Genomic DNA, 25,033 nt, shown 5'->3' on the forward strand with positions numbered 1-25,033 from the left:
CAAAATTTACAACAACAACAACGCTTCAATTTATAATCAAAACCAATTAGACAAGGGAAAGAGAGGCTTCGTCCATTAATAGAATATCAATGCATCAAGGCAAATTTTCAAAATTCAAATTCATCTACGCTTTTACATATATATATATTTAACTTGCTTTAGCAACCTATTCAAACAGTTGAGACTATAAGTATCCACAGACGGTTTAATGATATATTTCAATATTTACTCCAACTGCATATTTAGCATATTCAAATTTAATATTACGTACTAACCCGAAATAAACTTTTATAAGATCCACAAATAATAACATTAATATATAATGTTTTAGTGAATAAAACATATTATGCAGTAAAAAGGAAGATTTATGTAAGAGATGAAGTGGTGGTTAATAAATAAATAAAAAGATGATGGATGGAGTGTATGAGAGGATGTTGTTAAATATGGTTTGTCCTTGAATGATGGGAAGTGTGGTATGGCAATGAGATTTGAAGGAAAGAGTGTTAAGATTAGGAGTGGACAAATGGCAGCGCTGTTCTCCAAACAAAAACAGGGACAAATGTTTCCAACTACTGGGCCATCCTCTCCCATCTTCTTCTTACATAAATAATAATATTCATTATTTAAATTTCAAAATTCCCACTGCCTCAAAAGGACCCTGAAACCTTAATAAAAGCAGATTGTCTTCAACATTCTATGCTCCAACTCCCTACAACTATCACTACTGTCTTCTCTCTCTCTCTTATCTCACATAACTGGGCCTGCAAACCCATTCACATTAATAAATCACTTCTCACAATCACTTCATAACGCGCTTCCTCACCCAACCCAACAACCACCATGGCTGATGCTGCCCTCTGGCTTCCCTCGCACTTCCTGGCCGCCCACGACCATCACATCAACAACCTCCATTTCGCCTTTCCTTCCGAGTTCCCCTACGACCTTGGACTCTCTTCCCCGCCGCTCGAATCTCTGGCGGGCTCCACGGAGACCGAAACCAGTGACGGCGAAGAGGACTTCTTCGCCGGCCTCACTCGCCGACTCAGTCAGTCCTCGCTTAACGAAACTCGGAAGCACCTCTCTGCGCTGCCTATTCAACCCGACAGCGGAACATTCTCGGAGATTCCCAGGAAGACTCAGGGTTTAGTCGGTTCACCGCAGTCTACGCTTACCGGGTTCGGGAGCTGGTCGGGTCGAAGCGCCGGCTCCGGCGACGGTAGCCCGAACGGGTACTCGCGTGTTCCTTCGCCCTCGACGACGCCATTTGACGAAAACAACGACCCCTGGGAAGTCATATACGCTGCCGCCGGACAAGTGGCAAGGTTGAAGATAAATAACAACCATGTTTCGGAGTATGACTTTCAGAAGAGTAGGGGTTTACTTACTCATTCTCGCCCCAACCAGTGTTTCAATCAGGTAAAGATGCTATTTTTGTAATTATTTCTTGACTTGGTTCTTTATTTCCCTTATGGCACTGATGTATACTCTGTTTTAGTCCTATTACCGGTCTAATGTGGGGTTTCTAATAATGATTGATGTTTTTGTTGGTTCCGTAGGTTGCTAGACCGAAGGAGCAGTGTGGCTCGGTTTGGGGAAGGCCAACCAAGCCTAACTGGGTTGTTCAGCAGCAACAGGTTCAGGTTCAGAACAGGGCGCGTGAGTTTGGCCATGAGGGTGTGAATGTGAAATGCACTCGTCCTACTACATGTTTGCCCCAGTCTGCGTGGTCCCCTTGTCAAGTTCAGCAACAAAACAGTCGGGTGCAGTTTGGCGGATCCGGGTCTCGGGTTGCTGTACCCGGCACGGGTGGATCTTCTGTGAAAAGGGGATGTGGTGGAACTGGGGTGTTCTTGCCTCGTCATTATGAAACAACCCCTTCTGAACCTCGCAAGAAAACTGGTGAGTGGTTATTTGCTTTTACTTGTACCTTTCTCTCTCTAGCCTCTTCTCTGTATATCTCAGTTTTTGTGGTGGCTCATTTTGTCTCATGGTGTGCTTTTAATTTGGTCAGGCTGTGCTCCTGTCTTGTTACCGTCAAAGATGGCTCATACTTTGAACTTGAATATCGATGACCTAAATGGGGCTAACCAACAACGCTTAACAAACGCCTTTGCTTCGGATTACGGTGAGTTAGTATTTACAGTATGATGTTTTGAACAAGTAGAGTTGTTGGCATGAGTATTGAACTCACTTTTTTTTTCCGGTTACAGACGCGATTTTGGCGAGGAGAAAAGCGCTTCTGATGCAGCAGAGACTAAGTGTTCGACGAGAGGAGGCAGCTAACTGTGAAATTCGCCTACCACAAGAGTGGACTTACTGACACTTCCGACTCCAGCAAACAAAGAAGCTCCGATTTCTCCAAAGAAAAGTTGCATGGAGAAGAAGTGAAATAGTTTATGGTAATCTTATTTGGTTGTTTTGACAGAAGACGAAATTGAAGAATGTGTTTGGGTAGTTTAGTTGAAATAAGGCATCCACTTTTTCTTCCTAGTTCTAGTTCTGGGAAGAAAAGCTAGGAAGCAGCTTTTGGGACCTGGTTTAGATTTAGTGGAAGGAATAGTGAAAGGATAGCAGCAGATTAGCAGGGCTTTTTCCTTTTTCTCTTTTTTTACCCTTTTAATATTAATATTATTATTAGTTGTAATAATAATAATAATAATAATAAGATAAAGCTGGTCGTTTTCTTTAGCGTTATTGTGGTTATGGTGATGATGATACTGATGGGGCTAACTAAAGTGCAAGGTATGGCGAAATGAAGATACAGTATGTTATAAGTTTTAGTATGTAATAAGATGATGGTTTCTGCATTTTGAAGATAATTAGTGTGTGAGTTTTACGGTTCCGATATTTGAAGTTGGGTTTTTGAGGAAAATTTGAATGAAAAAGGAGGGGGGAATGAAATGTAATAATGGAAGGAAAGAATTGAATCTGATATTGGGATATGATTGTGGTGATGTTATTGAGTTGGGTCCAATCTAATCCATGGCTTTTCTTTTTTCCTAAAACTGGGAACTAACGAACAGAAATTGGGAAAGTAGGGATTTGGTGATTTTGACTAGGTCCACTACTATTTCTAAATTATCCTTTCGAAATATTGTGTTTGTGTACATGTGGTGTGTTGTGTTGTGTCCTCTACCCTAGCTATTCCATTATTTTATGGGTGTAACTACCGGTACGGCGGGGCCATTTCTTTTCAACCCCATTATTTTAACTTTTACACTCTTCCATACACTTTCTTCACAGATACTACTACTATCTTTAACAAAACTATCACTACTGTTGGATACTATTCATTACTATCCACTGGGTCTATATTCTGGTTAAACACTTACAAATTTAAATACATTTTATACTTTCTAGACGTTTCTTAACTCTAATTAATCAAACAATTTAATGTTACAATGTTTTATTAAATACTTTTTGACCATCACTAAAATGTCATGTTTATGAAATAAAATTAGAGTTTATTACGATATGAATAATAATAGTAATATATTATTTATTTGCCACCTAAAACTTCAATGTCGAACTAAAAATAAAAGCTCTGGTAATAATTCAAATGATTTGATCAAAATGCGTAAAAAAGTGAAGTAAGACTTTTTTTTTTTAATGTTACAAAAATAGTTTCTGTACGAATACAATGTATATTCAAGAAATTTAGAAAGAAATGGTAGTCTTTGAACGAATCTGAAAACTTAAATTATATTCTACTCCTTGTTGGAATAATTTAGGCAAACAATTAGTTCTTCAAGAAAAATTGATTGCTTATATTGTTTCAATTTAAGTATTTTAAGATTCACCTGTCATATGAAGATATGCTTTTATTGGTTTTTAATCCATTTCTAATTTCCAACCTCATTGGATATCGTAGGAGATTACTAATGTATGGAGCAACTATCAGTTTTGGACAGCTGTTACTTTATTATATTAATATACTTCTATATAATAAGCGACTAAAATTTTGTTGTAATTCAGTTTTTATTATTCTTTCTTTTATGTTACTTCTTGGTTTTTAATACAATCTCTAAGTTCACAGCCAAAGTTAATTTAAATATTAATTATATTTTAATGATGTAAAAATTGCCGGTCTCATTTTTAATTAAGAAACGGAATTAATACGTTCTCAGATGTTTAAACTGTAACCCGAACATAACTATGTCGTTAGGGTCATGTTGTCACAGTGGAGACCACGATGTAGAATTTTAATTGGCACGTCCAAAAACAACCAAAATCTTGAATATTCAAGAATTAAGGTTGTCACTCCTTTAGACTAGACAATGACATGTACCTCGTTTTACTTCATTCCAAATTGATTTGCACTGTATATTTTTGTTGTATTAATTTTCTGGTGTACATGATTAAAAAGAGAAGTAAATATTTAAACTTTTAATAAAAGTAATTTCAAACTTTGAAACATTTATATTTATAACTTCAAAGTTTGTGTTGATGGGAAGTGGCACAATACGAATGATTAAAGCAAAGCTTGGAAATAATGTGAAGTAGAAGAGATAGGTCGTAACCACGTGTAGGGTCTCAAACTCTGAACTCAACACAGTTGCGAATAGGGCTCAAACCTGCTTATTTTGTGGCCCATGTCTAGCCGTAAATCACGTTTTGATGGACCCAGAGTTTTTTTTTCTCGGTCCATTGTATTTTTATACCATTTTTGCTATTTCTTTGCCAAGTACAAAGTAACGACCACACCAACCAAAAACCCGGGGAATAAATTAGGATAAGTCTACACCCACCAATTCATTATTCTCAGTACGCATTATCAACAAAAATTAATTAACTATGCACAACACATGAGAAAATTTGTAATTTATCATTAAGTTGACTGCATTATAGCAGATAGAATAAATTAGCTTACAGTATTTCTTGAAAAAAAAAACAAATGTAATTTTTTTTATTTACACTTTTTAAATTCAAATTTGGTATTTTAACTCTTTTAAAGGTTTAAAGGTGACGTAAGCTCATTGTAAAATATAACTTGAATTGATGAAGTAATATAAATTTAATACATTAAACGTTGGAGGATCATTTTAGGAATTTTGTTAATTTGAAGGGATATATATAGTTAGACTCTTCTATAATTGACGGAAGTTCACAATTCAAAGAGTTTAAGATGTTATATATAAGGATTATGGAACACAATGCATTTTTTATTTTATCATTAATTACTGTTAGAGAATAAGTAGGGATGACAACGGGGCGGGGACGGATTTCACTGTCCCATACCCATTCCCGTAAAAAAAATTCATCCCCATCCCCATACTCAAATCCAACGGATATCAAATTTTTGTCTAATCCCCATCCCTACTGGGTAACGGGTGTAATCTCGTACCCATACCCATACCTGTTTTCTTACTACTTTAATATCAAATACTTTGAAATAAATTATAATGTTTACATTTTAGATTGTAATACCAAATAAAATTTGATGAGAACCAAAACATTTGTTAAATTTGCAAACATTAATGAAACCTAGTTGATAAATTTTAAAAATATTTTTTAAAAAATATAAAAGGAAAAAATACTTAAAAAAATATATTTAAATTAAAATATATTTTAAATGTTTGTTTACTTCAATTTTTTAAATTATAATGAATCTATTTATTATACATTAATAAAAGTTATAATACATCACTTGATCAAAATGACGCAAAGAACAAATAATAAACATAATAATAAAATTTTAACATAGATTTTGTATCTTTTGAACCACAATATATGTTGGATGGTGGTAAAAAAATATTCATGGCAATTACATTAAATTTTTATATTGTAGTAAATAAATATTATTTATACAACTATAGTGAAAAAAATTAAAGTATGATTGTAATGAGTAAGAAAATAAAAAATAATTAGATAAAATTTATCGAAATAGTATTCTACATGATGAAAATAAACAAAAAATAAAAATATTAAAAAATTAACAAATGTGTGTCTTATAAACAATTTGGACACTATTGGAAGGAATCACACAAGGAAAACAAATATATAATTAATGGTATGATAAGATGAAAAATATCTTAGATATTTGAGAAAACTTTTCAAATATCAACATATATACTCAATGGTTGATAAAAAAAACACAAAAAATAAATAATAAACATAATAAAATTTTATCATAGATCTTGTATCTTTTAAACTCCAATATATGTTGGATGGTGATAAAAAATATTCATGGCAATTACATTAAATTTTTATATTGTAGTAAATAAAAATTATTTATACAATTATAGTGAAAAAAATTAAAGTATGATTCTAATGAGTTAGAAAATAAAAAATAATTAAATAAAATTTATCAAAATAATATTCTACATGATGAAAATAAACAAAAATAAAAATATTAACAAAGTAACAAATGTATGTCTTATAAACAATTTGGGGACTATTGGAAGGAATTGCACAAAGAAAAACAAATGTATAATTAAGGGTATGATAAGACGAAAAATATCTTAGAGATCTAAGAAAACTTTTCAAATATCAACATATATACTCAATGGTTGAGAAATAACAAAAATTGTTTTAGCGAAATAAAAGAGTTCTTCAAATGAAACAAAAATTAATAATAATAAGTAAAGTTTTTTTTTATATTACCTAGTAAATGAAATGTTTATCCTATTAAAAACTTAAATTGAGAGTATTAAACATTCTCATGTGAAAGGAAAATATATAATAAATAAAAATATTAAAAAATAATAGAAATATTTAAATGTTAGACAAATTTTTTTTAATTGACATACATCATTTTAACATAATTACATAAATGTTATGATAAGATAAAAAATATATTGGAGATGCGAATAAGTTTCATGATAAACCAAATATTTAGAAGAAATAAAAAATAAAAAGAAAAAAAAAAAAAATATATATATATATATATATATATATATATATATATATATATATATATATATATATATATATATGGTTACTTAATTAATTGTGAATATTTTAATAATTGAAAGGAGGATGGAGATATGGCGGCAACATGTATTATGGCGGGGATATATTCATCCCCATCTCCATCTCCATACCCAATCGAAAAAATCGGAGATTTTCCATACCCATACTCAGTCAATGCGGAGATTTCCATCAAAACAAGGACGAATTCGAACAATATCAACATAAACAGATTTATTTGCCGATCTCTAAATAAGGGTATCATGAAAGAGAAGAAAAACGTAATGATATTATTGATTGTGAAGAGAAAGGAAAAACACATAAATATATAGAAACCATGCACGTACAACAGAGAGTGCATGTGCGAAGCAACAGACTAAATGAACCTAACAGATACATCTCTTAACAATTACGCCTTTAATTGATGGTGATTTTCCCCCACATGCTACTCAAGATAGGATTTGAACTTAAAACTTCAGTTACTAATTATGACTTTAATTTATTCTTATTATTTTAATTAGTTTAATGATTTTAGTGAAATGGCTCTGTTTCAACCACGCTTTTTTAGTATTCAAAACTTAAACTCAAACATTTTATTAAGGGAATTCTAACCATGAGTTATCGGTCAAGTGTTTTTGTATATCAGTAAACTTTTTACATCGAAAAAGCAAGATTTGAATTCTCATTTTTGTAAGATACGTGTTCAATTCTTACTCAATTAACTGAAAAGTACATGTGTCACACTAATACAAGAAAGTTACAATATCTGTGATGTGCTTCATGTGCATATGTTTATTATTATAAGGTTGATTTCATGATTCGGTGCTTGAACATGGTTCTAGTCTTATCCCAAATTAATGATTGATTTGCGAAACAAAGCTTTTGTTTTTCAAATGATTTGATGTCTGAACAAGCTGCTTAGTGTTGGAACCAATTATCCTCACCATACCCGCAATACATGCCTCTTTTATCACTAACTGGCGTGCACCCAGTTAATCATTTTCAACCAACAATATGTATTAAATATTAAAATAAAAAACATTATTTATTTATTTATTCGTTGACAAGTAAAATCACTCTGCTTTTACTTCTTTTCATTCATCAAAATCACCAATCATCTATAGCTTTCCTCGCAAATCTACACCCTCAGCTGAAGTCAGCGTAAGAGTTAAGACATCTATTTTGACATTATTAGGGTTTCACTCATTGCCAATATAGAATCAACTTTAAAGTTGTCATTTCCAAACCTTTTTCGCTTGCAAAAGTCATTTCCAAACCAAACGAATCTTGCATTTGATTCAGCAGAATGCGGAGAAAACGTGAGGGCCATCATGCAATTCTCTATCCTAGTTTTTTTTTTTAAAAAAAAATTGTTCAACAAAGTAGACCTGAATATCAGGCCCAAGTATATATGGGCCTTACGAATGAGGAGGATATTGGGCTTGGCCCGTTCAATTATAACAGAAGATCCGTATTGTTTTGGCATAACAACAAGGTGAAGGTGAGTAATAATGGATAGTTTGTAACTGGAATTTTATTCATTAAATGTTCTATATTGTTTCCAGAGAAACGATGAACAATCCGTTGAATACCGAAAAGGAATATATAATCAAGAGGGTTAAGAAGTGAAGGAGTCGAACGAGAGAATGTAAGTAACCAAGGCTTGGAGAGAAGAGCGTGAGGAGCCACCTTGTCTGAGGCAAAGCTCAGCCTCTTCCTTCAATTTCAAGGCTCTATCTCTGATCTCCTTAGCTTCGCCATTGACATCCATTAATGTTGTGATGATCCTCTGAATCTCCTCTCTCTCCACCCTCTTCTCTAGCTGCAACCCAACCCTCCAAACATGACTCACATACCTTGCATTAACTTTTTGGTCAGTGAAAATGGGCATGCATATCATAGGAACCCCTTCACAAATACTCTCCAAAGTCGAATTCCAACCACAGTGAGTCCAAAATGCACCCACTGCCGAGTGTGCCAACACTTCTTGCTGAGGGGCCCATTTCACTATTGCACCTCTCCCTTCCAGATTCTCCAGGAACCCACTTGGCAGTGCCTCCACCCATTCCGAGCCCTTTATAAGCCCCGGTCGAACCACCCATAGAAACGGGTGCCTACTATTGGCTAAACCCCAAGCTAACTCCACGAACTCGGTCTCAGTTATTGCAGCAAGACTCCCAAAACTCACATACACCACAGAGTTGGGTGGGTGGGTGTCTAACCAAGCTATGCAACTTTGGTCTTGTGAGATCAAGCTGCTAGAGGAAGAGGATGAAGACAAGTGCTTGTGAAAGGGTCCTATTGGGAACATTGGTATGGAAAACTCCTTGCTCAGTTTTCTCAGTGCAGGTGACTCCAACCCTTCAAAGGAGTTCCAAATCACTCCCAACGAAGCCTTTGTCTCTTTCAAGAAATTGCGCAGTAATTCGTAGTATTTTTCTGGCTCCTCCGTCTTAATCAGAGGTAGGTCTTTCACTCTCAGTGGTGCTAGTTCTTTCACTTCCTCCTCCAATATGCAATCTATGTGCAACATGCAGAAAGGTGGTACATTATTGCCAGTCTTATATACTAATTATGTCAACGTTATTTTTCGTCACTCTTGCAAATAAATAACTTACAAATAAATTTTATTAATCCCGATATTTAATCATTTCGAAAAAAAATCTTGATTTATGATCACATAATCTAAGCAGTCACAACTATTGTTAATCATTTTCTTTATCGGCACAACATTATTAATCATATTAATGGATTTAGTTTTATACAAAAAAATTAGTACAGTCGATATTTTGAAACTATTCTTGTCCTTATTAATTCCTATAAAACATGTAATCAAACCATAAATTAAAGAGGAAAACAAAATCTTTAAAAATCATAAAGATATAATTCTTTCAAAGGACATAACATTATTGAAATAAGTTATAATTATGACTCAATCTGGTTTATTACGAGTTGAAATTAATTTAAAAATAAATTATAAATTTCGATACAAACAAAAAATGAATTAAACTTATTAAGAAAGGGACTTTGTTCATTTTAACCAAAATTAAAAATAAAATAAAAAATAACGAATCTAGGAACTGAATTTAACAAAATAATGAATATAGAAACTAAATTGAATAAAAGAAAATAACACAACCACAAGCATTGACATAGATACGTAACGCAATTATGATTGACACATGGATTATTTTTTTTAAAATTAAGAGAAATAATTTTTTTTAAATTAAAAAAAATAAAAAAAATGAAACAAATTAAGAAACCAGGAGCTGACATGTAGTATAAAGTATAAAATGTTAAAAATCATGAAGTATTTAAACACATATGGTAAGGAGGACCAAATTTACTGAAAATGAGGATTTACGGTAAACATTAATTTAAGTTCATATTTTGATCTTGAGAATTTAATATAGAATTAATTGGAATGCAAACTTATAAAATTTAAAGAATTATGTTATAATATGAAATATTAGGAGTTCTATAATATAATTATAGTATGTAATATTATGAGTATTGAAAATTTTTAAAAATTTTGATAATATAAGATATATAAGATATATGACATATATAAGAGATATATTACAAAAAGAAAACTAGACAGGACTAAATTAAAAAATATATAAATTTTGTATTTAAACAAACTAACCCATTTAATCTACTTATCGTGCTTGACTAAACTGGACTAAATTTAGATTTTTGTAAATCATTGACAAATAATTCAAATCGAAGTAATTTAAGAAAAAATATATTTTATTGAATTTTTTTTTAATAATATACACATGACAGATGAAAAAAAAAATTGATATAATTAAAAAAAAAGAAAAAAGTTTAATATGTGTTAAAAAAGTAAATTTTATCAAAAAATAATTGATCAAATAGGATGGTCCGTAATTTAATAATCAACCTATAGTACAACATATTTTTCCCACGCACACGGGAGGTGTTCATCAAATCTTTTATTCCGCACTTATGATAAGAAAAATAATTTTTTTATTATTAAATTTTGACAAATTTTTCTTACAAATTGTTTAAATAATTTTTTTATTTTTTTTTATTTTTAATATTATAAAACAATTTAAAATATACCTATAAAAAGAAGTTGTCACGTTTAATAATTAAAATTAGACTTAAATATCTTTTTTGTTCTCATTTTTGTAGTGTTTGTTGTGGATGGTCCTCATTTTGACATAATGTTTAAAATGATTATCATACCGAATGTTTAAAATGATTTTTATTTTTGCAATTCGTGTTTTATTTAATTATTTTCTGTGACACTGTTTAAATTAATAATGAAGCACTGTAAGTACACGTAACACATCCCTAAATGCAACTTAATACAAATCATGTCACCTGTAAATGTTTCGTTACTGAAATGAAGATCATTTTAAACATTATATAAAAATAAAAATCATTGCAACATACACTTTGAAAATGAAACGAAAAAATATTTAACCTCAAAAATATCATCGTATCTTACAAGACAGCTGTAGCTTACAAGAAGACAGCTGTATCCTGTATTATATTCTTGAATAGCGTGTAGTTTTATTTCATGTGTATCCCAGGTCTATCCATTATTACATCTAGTACATTATGCTGGAATTTTTGTCGCATGAGCCTTTTATTGCCGACATATTTTAGTCGGTTATGTCAAGTGATAATCTAATATTATATTGAAAATATAAATTTAATAATGACATTCCATTCTGAAACTAACAACTACAGATAAATATAAATATAATTAATGGAGATAATCAACTTTTAAAAACGAGTATAAAGAGTTTTGAATATATTAAATATGTAGTTTGATTTTAACAATATACTATAATTTTTTTAGGTTTCAATTTTAATTATAAATCAAATTCATCTTCAAATTTAAATAGTTCATTCAATTTTCAAGAGTAAATCTAGACAATAGTTCTCATATATTTTATGAAATTTGAAAGGTATTGTTTTAAAATAAGATTTGATTTAAACATGTTTCAAATATACTTCTTTTAATGTATAAGAAAGTCATTAATTTTATATATACAAGTAATTTATTTATTTTAAATTTTATTAAAAACACTTTTATAGACTCACCTTTCATAAAACATTAAAGAAAAAAATTATATTTTATTCAAAATTCAATCAAAATCGGATATCAAAATACAAATTCAGGAAGGTGATGAAATAAAGTACGTCTCTGTTAACCAAAGTTAGAAAATGGGTTTAACTCAAAGTAGTATTAAAAAACATTAGTCACAGTATATAGAGTTGGTAATCCAGTAAGAAAAGTGAATGATGATAGGTTTAGTAAGAAAAGTGGTTTTTGTGAAAGGCGAAATGGAATGAAAATGAGAAAGTAAATGCACCTTGTGTGGGTATGTAACCTCTTTGTCTGAACAAAGGATAGGCGAGAAAAGCAACGTAGGAAGAGATGGCAGCAGTTCGCAGTACAATCCTAGGAAGGTGAAGGTTGTCGGCAACAGCTTGAGTGAAGTAACACATAGCATCTGAAATCAAACACGCCACAGGTTCCACCGCCGCTTCATCACTCCGTAGTAGCTTTGTGACGCAGTCTTTGAAAGGCTCCACACATTTTACGTTGAGTTGGAGGAGGAAGTTCAAGAGATCGGAGGATTGAGTCTGAGAGACACCGTGTTGGATGCAGGAGAAGGTGAAGTGTGGGTAGTTGGAAGGGTGTGGGGAATTGAAAGTTGTGTGGATGATGGTGATAGAAAAACCCTCTGAGTAAAGGATTTGTGCCAGTTCAAGCATTGGGTTTATGTGGCCTTGTATCGGCAAAGGAGTAAGCAACAATCTCCGACCCTTTCTTCCAGCCATTGCTTCCTTTCTTTCTTATCTTCTTCTTCCTTACTACACACAGACACTCAATATGCAATTCCACCCTTTAAGATATTTGGATTAAAAACAAAGAAATTTGAAAGAATAATTTATAAATAAAAAAAAATTAATGTATTAAAATAAAAAAATTATAATTGTATTCTTATGGTTAATATATATATATATATTTTAAAACTCTACTTTTATAATTTTGTGTACATCTAGCATTATTCCCATTTACTGTTTTCTGAACATAGCTCCAACACGAAGCACCAATAAAAATGATAGGATATTTGAATAAAATACTTTTGAAGTAAGGATCCATCGTACCTTTGATCCCTCAAATCCACTCTTTCTTATCCTCGCAAATCAGCTAAAATGAAAAGATCTTCGCACTTCCATCCGCGTGAATAACAAATTTATGGGAGGAAACATAGCTTAAAGTAAATTACAAATGATATTAGCTGGTAATATTTAAGTATAATGAATGGATAAAAACTGAGTTTAAAGTTTAGTACAATAAATATTAATTTATTCTATTTTTAATATAATAACAAATTACAGTTAGTATAAAAGTTTTAAATTTATTAATTTTGTTTAAACTTTATTAACATTTAAAATAATTAAATAGAGGTTTAATTCTTAGTAACTTTCGTATAGAGAAGAATTACGTTAATGTATAGTTAGAACTTTTTATTTTTTTTATTTTATTTTGAAAATTTAAAATTTTTAATAATATTTTAAAATCAATTACATATTAATGTAATTTTTTTATTAATATATGTGATAATATTGACTACTAATATATGTTTGATTATATTAATTATGAAATTCAAATAAAGAATTTAAATTATTATAATAAAGCTGTAATTTTTCTATTGTATTATGAACTAATTGTAATAATGAACTATTTATCTTTCGTTAAATAATAGACTTAAATTATAAGTGGACAGTAGAATTAAAACGTAAAGTTACTTATTCTAAATAGGTTAAAATTATTCTAATTTTCATCGGTTATAATTTTGTTTTCTATGTTTAAATAGATTTTAATTTTCGTTAATTTGATTTTTCTTAACCCGTTTAAATTATTGATAATAATGAACATTGACAGTAATATGTTACTTGGTGTCTTTTTTGATATTTTTTTTGGAAAAAAAGTCCACGTATGTGAGTGAATATTTTATATATAATTTAGTTTATGTATTTATTATTTTTAAATTTAATTTAATCCAAATTTTATTTAAAATTAAAAAATTTTATTCCATTAAATTTAACTTTTATATAAAAATTATAATAATGTTTTTATTAAAATTCACATATTAAAATTAAAACGAAGATTTTATGATAAGAATTAAAATCATTGATCCAAAATTTAAAAATTAGTCTTTATCTTTAAAATTTTTATTATAATTTTAAACTAATTATAATCCTAAAAAAATATTTAATAAAAATTTAAATTTTATTAAATATTTAAATTTAGTTTTAATTTAAAAAAAAAATTGTTTGATTTAAAAAATTGAAATTAAATTAAAAAAAATCGAAGCGAGACGTGACCGTAATAAAATTCGTATTAATGTAAAAAGTGAGAAAAAAAAGATTTTAACCTTCTAAATATTAACGTCTGTTCAGTTGAGAAATTAAAAATATAATTAATAATATTAGACCTGAAAATAAACATACCCTCGAAACACAAGAAGCTTCCCGTGGAAGATCCATAAATTGGACAAGGTGAGTGCATGCCCTGCATTCCTGACCCGATGACCTATTTTATTTTGAAGAAGAGTCAACGATGATGATGAGAACAAATCCAACTCCAACTCTCTCACTCTGAGATCAGATCAATCCTCCTATATCTCACACTCCCATATCACTCCATCTGTCATCAATGGAGGAACAGAAGAAGAAACACAGATTGTTGCTGATGCCATCACCCTTACAAGGCCACATAACACCCTTACTCCACCTCGCTCAAATCCTCTTCTCAAACGGCTTCTCCATAACCATTCTTCACACCCTTTTCAACTCTCCCGACCCCACTTCCTACCCTCACTTCTCCTTCCACGCCATCCCCGATCGCTTATCGGAATCAGAAGCCGCCACGCTCGACGCCGTGCACCTCACCGATCTCATCAACATAAGATGCGCACAACCTCTCAAGGAATACTTGGCTTCGCTGCTCTCAAACTCTCCCCAACCTCTTCCCTGCTTCATTTCCGATGCTGCCCTTCATTTCACTCGACCTGTCTGCGATGAGTTCAAGCTCCCACGCCTTGTGCTCAGAACTGGTGGGGCTTCTTCCTTCCATATTTTTGCCTCGTTCCCCCTCCTTAGAGAAAAGGGCTACCTCCCCGTACAAGGTTCCTTGCTTCTTCTTCTCTTTTCATACCCCCTTTTTTTTTTTCAAACACAATTGGTTTCAAATTTATATCTTTGTTTCTGATAAGAAAATTACTTGTGTTGGTGATTTTGTTGATTGGCTAATGCGAGCTGGGTAGAGAGTTTTTCTATGTTGACTGGACTAGTTTAGGCCTTTGTTCTTCATGCCATTGAGGATTATCTAAGTTATGGATTTTTTTAGGGAAACTAACAGATGATGATAAGTTTTATTTATTTTAAACTTGATTGCAATTTAGTCTCACAATACAGCCATACAGTTAAATCATTCGAGTTTTCACCCATTTACCCATCACGTTCCTTCATTCTGATTTTGTTTAATATTTAACCAGAACAAGCCATATGTCATAGCACTGAGTAAATACAGTAGTGTACCTAATACAAAGCTGAATATTGACTTAACTCCGTGTTAGCAATGCTTGTATGGGTATTACATTGTTTTTATGACAGTAAAGAGCAACAGAAGAGATGCCTTTCTATTTCTTGAGGAAATTAATAGTTTAAATATTGGTTGAAGTCACGAAGGAGGAGCTTTAAATTGGAGAAATTTTGAGAGACTTAATGATGCAACTGGAATTTGAGGAGCAAAAAGTGCACAATCCAATATGCGAAGGGATAAAAGTTCAATTAAATGTTTACTTTATTCAATTTTATAGATATTATGATAAAAAAATGTCACTTTACTTTTATGTTTCATTTTTGTTTTTCAAATGCAAATAGAAGCAACATGTCTTGAGATGAAAGGGCCTAAAATTTTCGTGTTTACTCTTTTCTGAAAATTCAGAATCCAGATTGGAAGAGCCTGTGGTTGATTTCCCACCACTGAAGGTGAAAGATCTTCCCAAGTTTCAGTCGCAGGATCCTGAGGCATTCTACAAACTAGTTTGTCGTTTTGTTGAGGAATGCAAAGCATCTTCGGGAGTTATTTGGAACACATTTGAAGAATTGGAATCCTCTGCATTGACAAAACTGCGCCAGGATTTTCCCATACCAATATACCCTATAGGCCCTTTTCACAAACGCTTACTTACTGGCTCAGCCTCTTCTGCTAGCTTGTTGACCCCAGACAAAAGCTGCATGTCTTGGTTAGACAAACAAGAACATAAGAGTGTTGTTTATGTGAGTTTTGGGAGTATTGCATCAATAAGCGAGGGTGAGTTCTTGGAGATAGCTTGGGGGTTAGCCAACAGCCAGCAACCGTTCTTGTGGGTGATTCGACCTGGGTTAATCCGTGACTCAGAATGGCTTGAAGCATTGCCAAGTGGGTTCCTAGAGAATTTGGGAGGAAGAGGGTACATTGTGAAATGGGCTCCTCAAGAACAAGTTCTGAGCCATCCTGCAGTGGGAGCATTTTGGACTCATAATGGTTGGAACTCAACCTTGGAGAGCATATGTGAAGGGGTTCCCATGATTTGTATGCCATGTTTTGCAGATCAAAAGGTGAATGCCAAATTTGCAAGCAGTGTTTGGAAGGTTGGAGTGCAAATAGAGAATAAGCTAGAGAGAGGAGAGGTAGAAAAGACTATCAAAAAAATAATGGTTGGGGATGGAGCGAAGGAGATTAAAGAGAATGCTTTGAATTTGAAGGAAAAGGCAAGTGCTTGCTTGAGAGAAGGTGGTTCATCTCACTGTTTCCTTGATAGCTTGGTTAGTCACATATTATCAGTGGCATCTTCTGCATCTAGACCTCACTGATTTCTTTACTAATAACAATTAAATCACATTCTTTGCAGAATGTAACCATATATGTAGCAGATAGATAGAAGGAAGAACTAATAGTCAAATTTCAATTCAGTTAATTAATCGCAGCATACTTTAGGAACGAGGTTCCATTTGTCATAAATTTTACTACTACTATTTTAAAATTAAGCTTATTTTACCTGGTTTTAGGATCGTTAAATATTTAATGCCGTGACGACGACGTAAGACAAAAGACAAATATGCATAGATAAACCCTTCATTTAAAATTAAAAAGTATGAATGTATTTTATTTATTGTATATTTTGTAAATGGAGTTTCACAGTTTTATACATTTAATAATTCTATTTCAATTTGATATATTTTTTAGTATTTTTAAAATTAAATATATATTTTTTATCTTTTTATTAATTAACGTCCGTCAAATATTTTATGAAGGGGTGAGCAGATGATATAATTGTGTGAGAAAGATGGTGAGTTTCTTACACTTGTCTTCTTTATAAAGTAAAAGTTCACATATATTTATATCTTTATTTTGATTGGATATAATTTTTTTTTTGTCTTGTCTGTCTTATTGGGTGGAATTGTCAGAAGTATTGATTAGATATTTTATTATAAATAAATAAGTAAAAGAAAATGATAATATCAATTATTTAATGCATGTTTCATAAACAATTTAAACTGGTAGAAGTTAGATTTATATTTTTTTGAAATACAATACATTTGAATAAAACAACTAAAAAGAAAATAAATATATGTAATTGAAGTTGTGATAAAAAAAAAATAATCTGAAGGATCTCATTGAAGTGGATATATGATAATTTGAATACTGAGAGAGTGGGTAAAAATTTTAGAAAAAAAAACCAAAAAATGTAATAAAAATAAGCTTTTAAAATTGTTTAACGAATTATAATTTAATCAAGAATTCGAAATAAGAGAGAAATAGTAAATATAAAATTCTCGGCTTCATTCTGTATTTAAAAAGATTGAATATTTACCATCTTAAATGAACCTATTTGCATGAGTTGCATTTCCCAGGAAGAAAGGCAAATTGCCCTCTTGCAAGAAAGTAAAGCTGAATTTTTGGAGATAACTTGGGACTAACCAATACTGGGTGGTCCAATCGTTGCCTCGTTTGTTCAAAGGAAATGAATTCATTTTTGTTTGTTTTTTTTACCTTCGAAACATCAACACACAAGGCATTATTTTTGCGAAGACGTGTGCATTTAGATGCAGGAACAAAAAGTATCGTTCTCGTCTGGAAACATCTGAAAATATTAATATAAAACATCGGTAAAAAGAGAAAGCATCAAAGCGAAAAGATCCAGAGGTTCAAAAAATCAACAAACAACATACGCATGCTTGTGTCAGAAATAAATCTAAATGATATCTAAGGACTATAAAACTAGCTCTATTCACCAGAAGTAAAGAAAATAGACTGAAAGGAATCCTAGGTATCCTATCAATACAATCAACTAAAATAATATAACATATAGTCTCCATAAGTCTTATTTATTCCTCTTCTTTCGTTCTGCAGAAAAAACTAAATAATCATAAGCTCAATTCCTCTCATCAATCAATATCATATAAAGTTACCAATGTATCATATTGTGGCCCAGTGCCATGAAAAAAAACTCTTTAGATAGATATAATTGTGTATAAAAACACTAAGTAGACAGAAAATTTAACACAATCACAGAGATGTCTTATCTACACCCAATTGGAAACCGATATCAGAAATTTATTTTATGAATTCTTTAGAATACTGTCTGTAAGTTATTCACATTGCAGATATTTCCTTTGGATGGAAAAAAAGAAAAGAAAAGAAAAGGTAAAAGTAGAAGTTTGTATTGAGTATTGAAAATTGTTTCCGTTCTATTCTTGGCAGTTTGTAGTGAGAATAGACGGAAGGATTAAACTAAAATCACAGATTCAATGCTCAACTACAAACTCGAACATGTACCCACTATTTACAAAAAAAATATGTAAGGAAAGCAAAGATTTACAAATCTTCATCGCTCTCGCTGGTACAGGAATCATCCAGGTTCACAGCTGCTACTTTTGAAGCACTGATCCTAAAAGAAGCCGAACGAATCTTGTAGGGTAACTTGGCATTATTGCTTGCAACCACCCCACCACCACACTCCGCTTCCTCTTCCTTCTCTTCCTCTCTCTTCAAATCACTAGGAGGCAAAAAGCAATCTATGGACAACCCTTTGATGTTAAAGTCCACTTCCTCAACTTGCCAAACCTCTTCCATTCGTGTCCTCGAATGTGTCTCGGGGCCCCCACCGAACCTCAACAAGGACACCCAGGTCTTGCCACCGTGTGCTATTTGAATGCCATCCACGCTTCTGTAGTCTTCTAACAGAGACTCCATGTTGGTTTCCCAGTATATGCTCTCGTGTTCGTGAGACTTGAGTTTCAGCAAGTGAGAGTCTTCTAGTTGAACTAATAAACCTGTTCTTTGGCTGAAATAGCCCCACACCGTGTGCCGAACTATCTCTACGTTGCTGTTGCTCCTTGCTCTCAGTGTCGACGTCTCGGTTTCCAGTTTCAATATGAAACAATCTTCGTTGTTCACTGTCTTCTCTCCAATGCAGATAGAGTTGCTGAACAAATTGGCCGTCGACCTTGGATCAAGACCCTGTTCAGATCAAGTATATTAGAACCTCCTCATTTCTCCCTATGATTCATAATCAAAATGTGAATTTGCTGCAATGCACTTTTTCTATATCTAATAAGAGAATCCAAGCATGCGCACCATTTTAGTTTTATACAACAAGGCTGTTCTAGTAGCTGTCCTTATCAGTGTGTACATTTGTCTTTAGTATATAATAGCACTGATATTTCCTGATTTTCTTACATTACACTCAAAACAACTTTAAAATCACATATCTCAACTTTTATGCTTTTCTCTTTACAATATTCTATTATTTGTGAATTTCACGTAAATCCTGTCATGTAATTTATGCAGAGTCAACTTAAAAATTCAGTGAATGATAAAAAATATACGGGAAAATTATACTGTTAAAAACAACCAACTTTTCAATCGGTGGTCACATTATTTTATCTTAGTAAAGTATTAGTAAATAACAAATACATCTGGTTCAAGACTGAAAGGGTTCCCGGCAGAAGAATAAAACAGCTTCGGAACGGATGAGGACAGGTTGTCACACACACACACACACGGAGGAAAAGCTTGGATATTGTTGACTTGTCCTGGTCGCAACTACTAACTTGGAGAAAATCTGTATTTGACTTTTAAAGGGAGGATTTTCCCGTGTTCCCTTTCTAGAGTGTTGACTTTTTTTTCATTTAAATTTAAAGTATAGAGCTTCTGGTTCTGGGAGGGGATACGGAAAAGCATAAGGAAAGAAAATCAGCTTTGGCATTCCGTTAGAAAGTGGGAAGCACTTTGTTACGTGGACTTCTTTTCTTCCTTGCTGGCATGTTTTCATTTCGGATGCTGACAACAACCAACTCCACTTTTCTTCAAATGTTAAAGGGGCCAAAACTATTTGAGGAGTTTGAAAAATAGTACTTGAAAACCGGGAAAAGAGCTCATGAGAAACAAACCAAAACACGGAAAGAAAAAAAGTAGCACTTAAGCATGATTTATTTAGACTTGAAGGATCCTTTTGGGTATTGAAATTATAGGAACCTAGAGAGGCAATTTTGTCATGTCCATCAAAATCAGTGAAGAATAACTCCTGTAGTAGAATGATTCAATTTTTTACTCTACCCCGTACAGTAATCATAATTAAGCATGCTCTATGGTGTCCAGTACAAAGAATCATAATTAAGCATGCTCCTTTTGAAAAAAAATGTTTTATGGTTACCTGTAAGAAACGTCTAAGAGGTCTTGGTGGGCCACGAGAAGCATGAGAATGGTGCCAAGGGGTTTGCCTCCATGCCACTTTACCATCACTCCCTGCACTGATCTTGTACCCAGAAACAACAAGCTCTAAGCACCACAACTCTGGCCTCTTCTGCCAAACCACGAACCCCCCCATCTCTCCCTTCATCTGCAGATTCTTCACTTTCACCACCTTCTTACTGTTCACACTACCTTCTCCACCACAAAACTCTGTTGTTGCCATCTTCACCTGCCCCATCGCATACATGCTGTCCACACAATTCAAACAACGTTCTCCCCCCACCGCCGCCACATACTGCTTCACTATGTATTTAGCCATCGAAACCTCCTGCACAACACATAAACCCATTCATCATTGCCTTGCCAAAAATTTACAATTTCTCTGCAATCAGAATCACAACTACAATTCCATTTCAGTAATTCTTGAATTCTTATCTGCTGACAAAAAGTGAAGGAAAAGTTACTGACAATGTGTTGGTCTTTAATGCTGCGAGTGATGGGTTGGTTGTCAGAGGCGGTAGGTGAAGGGATTAATGGCGCTCCAACGACACCTAACAAAAGCTGAATCTCTGTGTTTTTCCCTCCAAAAACTGCTGCCATGGATGTCGAATTTGATCTGGACTCAGCGTGAGGCTTCATCCAGTTCTTCATGTTGTGCCAAGCTTTGGTGGTTCCACTCTTGTGGGTGAGAATCTCCTCCGGAATAGGGACCTCAAGGACGGTTTCGAGCCCATCCTCGCGATCAAGATTGGGACAAAGCTTCTTCATATCAGAGAGCTAACTGAACGTGTTTGTGTGCTTGTACTTGTGATTCCAAAACCAAAAGCGAGTGAGGTAGATTATCGATAGATAGATAGTTTAGAGATAACTGAGGTAGCGAAGGTTAACGAGAGAGGGAAGTTGAATAGAAAGATTGAAGAAGAATGATAGGAAGTTGTAGTATGAGTAGTATTGAGTATGAGACTTTGGAAAAGATTGCCAACCAAACCTTGGAGGGTCCCCCTAGTTTGCAACGTGGTCCGCTGTGTCTGTGTCGTGTCTGCACGCCTCTATAATTCACACTTTCATACAAACTTAAATAGGAGATTCATTAATTAAGCTTATTATTAACTTCTAATATAAAATTATTGCTGATGCTGACATCTATGTATGGTTTCATTAATCTCACGTTAGTCCTTTTTTTTTTTTTTTTCTCTCAAGGGAGCATGTTAAGTTAGGTTGTCGATTTTGAACTGTTACAAGGTTATGTTACATTTTAGATGTACTGTCACTGTCTTTGTACCGGTCTTCATTTTTTCTTTCACATGGTAGAAAGGTGGAGAAAAAAAGTGAAACTCCACAGATCCATAGTTTGGTACGTTGGTAGAGTTTCACATCAATGTTTTAACTTACCGTTCGACTCAATTTCTGTCTCCAGTAACGACGAGTCAAATTCGTTATCAATTTGTTGAGTAACGAAATAGGATCAAATATATCTGATGGCTTCCCAGTAGAATATGATACATCGTAACTTGAGAGTAACGAGGACTTCATAAAGTTTGAGTGATTGTTGCGACTCTTCTTAATCACTCAATCCGAGGGCCTCCATTTCAATTTTCAACCTCTCATTCCAAATAATTTATGAATATCGAATCATATGAGAATTTGAGAGGTGCCAGAACCATAAATGAAAATAAATTCTATTTTCTTTTCCTAGTCTTGCTAATTATTGCACTTATATATTATGATTCAAAGCTTAATAGTATCATACCATGTCTTCTTCACAAAACTATTCAACACAACTATACACAAATTGATATTCTCTATTATTTTTCTGTATTAATTGAGTGAGAGTAAATATACACCAAATTTGTTAATCAATCAATAGTTAGATACTTTCTCTTTCGACAATATGTGTACAAATAATTTGTTTTTGAAGGCTCATGACTAGTGAAGATGACAGAAGAAATCCATTAATTAGCCTTGATGAAATCAAAGGAATATTTGGATGAATTCCCTTGACTGGGATAAACATTTGTTTTTCGACACTCAACCAATTTTTACATACAATTGTTAAAAACAAACATTTTCTTTTGTTGTAATGTTATCGAGTTTGATTAACATGTAAACAAGCTGATCCAAAGCAAAGCACAGGGAACCAAATGTTGCTACCTGACATAAAATAGTACATAATATATATTTTGTAAACATGCATCCCCCCGAAGTCGATATTAAGTAAGATGATGGTTATCCACGTACGTAGACCAATGAAATGTTTATACAGACCCTAGAAGCACACAGTGTATGTAGGTAAAATGGCAGAAAGAAGATTGAAAATTGTAATTGAAGTGATCGAGGAGAAGAGAGGATAATAAGAAGAAATGAATGTGAGTATTATTATTGGAGTGGAGTGAAATGGGTAGGGGGCAGAGGCATGTGAGGTGTAGCTTGTTGATATTTGAGATGATTGAACCTGAAAATGAATAAAGTGGTCCATTGGAGAAGCAACACATCGGGTTTAGCCGACGAGGATGTATTAACCGACAAAAGAAGTTGTTGTCGTTTCCAATCATGCCATGCACGTTCTCTTCATAATCTTTATTGTCTGTTGGAGCTGGCGACGACGTAACAATCTTCCCGTCACAACAACTGCTATTCTATTGTTTTTTATTTTATTTTTTATTTACTTCTTAAACTACTAAATTACATTCTTTTCTTAAGCTTCTCATCTCCCCTCTCAAATCTCCCTAGATTGCGCAACACACGAACCAAATATTATATAATTGTATATTCCTATCAATCATAACTATTATTTTTTTCAGTGCCATTGATTTTAAGGTGTAAATGGGAAGTTGCATTTTAGAATTAGTAATTAACTAAATATAGCTTCAATTGCGTAAAATACGAATATCGAACTTAATTACTTTAATTAATTTAATGCTTGACAAAACCTTTGTAGTAAACTAGAGAAAACAAAAATAGAGTTACACAAGTTGTAAGATTCATAAACAATATTACAATTATCTAATTAAAGTAAAATCCGCAGAGTAATGAAATAGAAAAAAGATATGATATCTAGAAACATGCATTCACCACATATTTATATATTTATGTATTCCTTATGTTATATGGGAATTATTTACCAATTTTATCAATGATACGTTAAATTTAAATATTTATATGTAATTTTGTAATTTATCAACATATTTTTGTAATTTTTCACAATTCTTTTTAATACTAACAAAAATATAAATAAATTAAGAGGCAAATAGTGCCTAAACTATTAAGAAAATCAACCACGGTATATAGATGTCAAAATCTTTAATAATATGTTTGTTTTGACGAAAGAAAGTGAGCAAGAGCGAATTTGAGTTTAAAGCTCCAAATCAGCCACCACTCACTCAAAAAACATTTATGTAAATCGTTTTTGAAAACTTTCTTCGCATGAATGCGAATTATTTTTATATAATTAGGTTTTATTATATTTTTATAATAATATTAGTAATTAAATAATAATAATAAATTAAATATAATAATGAAATTAATAATTAGTTATAACAACAATTTATATTTTAATTAAAATATTTTTAAATTTATCAAATTTATCATATTATACACAAATTTTCACAAATCGCAATATTTTTTTCTTATTCAAACAACATCACATTCATCCAACCAAAGCTAACAGGTTCGATTTTGATGATGTGTAAACGAAATAAATTGTTGAGAAAGTCATAAATATATCATTTCAAAAGTTTTTGCGGGATACCTTAAATTAATGTTATGAAAACATAATTCATGTTCACCTCATTCGATTTCTATAAACACCATTACTTGACTAGACAATAAATAAAAAAGAGCAGAAGTCATAAATATAATTATTTAACATTGTATATAACCGCTTAATTAAAAATATGGCTAGACCATAGTAGATAATTTCAAGTATATTACAGTTTTTGCCTTCTTCATTAAATTGAACTTCATTTTATGAAAAATTAAGGATATTGTACCTCATAATACTACCGATTAATAAAAATGGTCTGATTTAGTTTCTCCAAATTATTTTCATGCAATCAAACATAAATGTTGTCGACACATAGATCATGATTACTCCTTAAATTATACTTGATCCTAGCAAGAAAAAAAAAACGCTAAGGAAGGTATAAATTATGATTGGAAGAAAGCATTATTATCCATACACATCAAACATTGCACTCAAAGTAATTTAGAATATCTTAATTAAGACAGCCTCAACAGGAGGAAAAAAAATGCATTTCATAATGTTAAGCAACCGACCATACATAATTAAAAAAATTATATTTACTTAGTTTAATATAGATATAAGTTTAT

General features: G+C 32.2%; 4 protein-coding genes across 4 annotated transcripts; 2 read left to right on the forward strand and 2 right to left on the reverse strand.

The window, feature by feature from the left end:
- The first annotated feature begins 686 nt into the window (after positions 1 to 686).
- Positions 687 to 2,688, forward strand: LOC114164553 (uncharacterized). Its single transcript, XM_028049307.2, has 4 exons — positions 687 to 1,416; positions 1,557 to 1,899; positions 2,012 to 2,125; positions 2,211 to 2,688. Exons 1-4 carry the CDS (start codon positions 841 to 843, stop codon positions 2,318 to 2,320), a joined length of 1,143 nt encoding a protein of 380 aa, XP_027905108.2. The 5' UTR covers positions 687 to 840; the 3' UTR covers positions 2,321 to 2,688.
- A 5,723-nt stretch (positions 2,689 to 8,411) lies between these two features.
- On the reverse strand, positions 8,412 to 13,189 carry LOC114176811 (UDP-glycosyltransferase 76B1-like). The gene is made up of 3 exons (XM_028061991.2): positions 13,063 to 13,189; positions 12,261 to 12,765; positions 8,412 to 9,429 (listed from the first exon to the last, which is right to left on the reverse strand). Exons 2-3 carry the CDS (start codon positions 12,730 to 12,732, stop codon positions 8,528 to 8,530), a joined length of 1,374 nt encoding a protein of 457 aa, XP_027917792.2. The 5' UTR covers positions 12,733 to 12,765; positions 13,063 to 13,189; the 3' UTR covers positions 8,412 to 8,527.
- A 1,244-nt stretch (positions 13,190 to 14,433) lies between these two features.
- Positions 14,434 to 16,925, forward strand: LOC114193265 (UDP-glycosyltransferase 76B1-like). The gene is made up of 2 exons (XM_028082997.2): positions 14,434 to 15,089; positions 15,911 to 16,925. Exons 1-2 carry the CDS (start codon positions 14,618 to 14,620, stop codon positions 16,819 to 16,821), a joined length of 1,383 nt encoding a protein of 460 aa, XP_027938798.1. The 5' UTR covers positions 14,434 to 14,617; the 3' UTR covers positions 16,822 to 16,925.
- A 1,724-nt stretch (positions 16,926 to 18,649) lies between these two features.
- LOC114173596 (replication factor C subunit, putative (DUF620)) lies at positions 18,650 to 21,734 on the reverse strand. The gene is made up of 3 exons (XM_028058108.2): positions 21,173 to 21,734; positions 20,667 to 21,032; positions 18,650 to 19,471 (listed from the first exon to the last, which is right to left on the reverse strand). The coding sequence occupies exons 1-3, from the start codon at positions 21,470 to 21,472 to the stop codon at positions 18,827 to 18,829; spliced, it is 1,311 nt and encodes a 436-aa protein (XP_027913909.1). The 5' UTR covers positions 21,473 to 21,734; the 3' UTR covers positions 18,650 to 18,826.
- Between the last annotated feature and the right edge of the window lie 3,299 nt (positions 21,735 to 25,033).

This window comes from Vigna unguiculata, chromosome 1, assembly GCF_037176805.1.
Source record: "Vigna unguiculata cultivar grain cowpea cultivar isolate G323 ecotype 2 chromosome 1, ASM3717680v1, whole genome shotgun sequence".
NCBI lineage: Eukaryota > Viridiplantae > Streptophyta > Magnoliopsida > Fabales > Fabaceae > Vigna > Vigna unguiculata.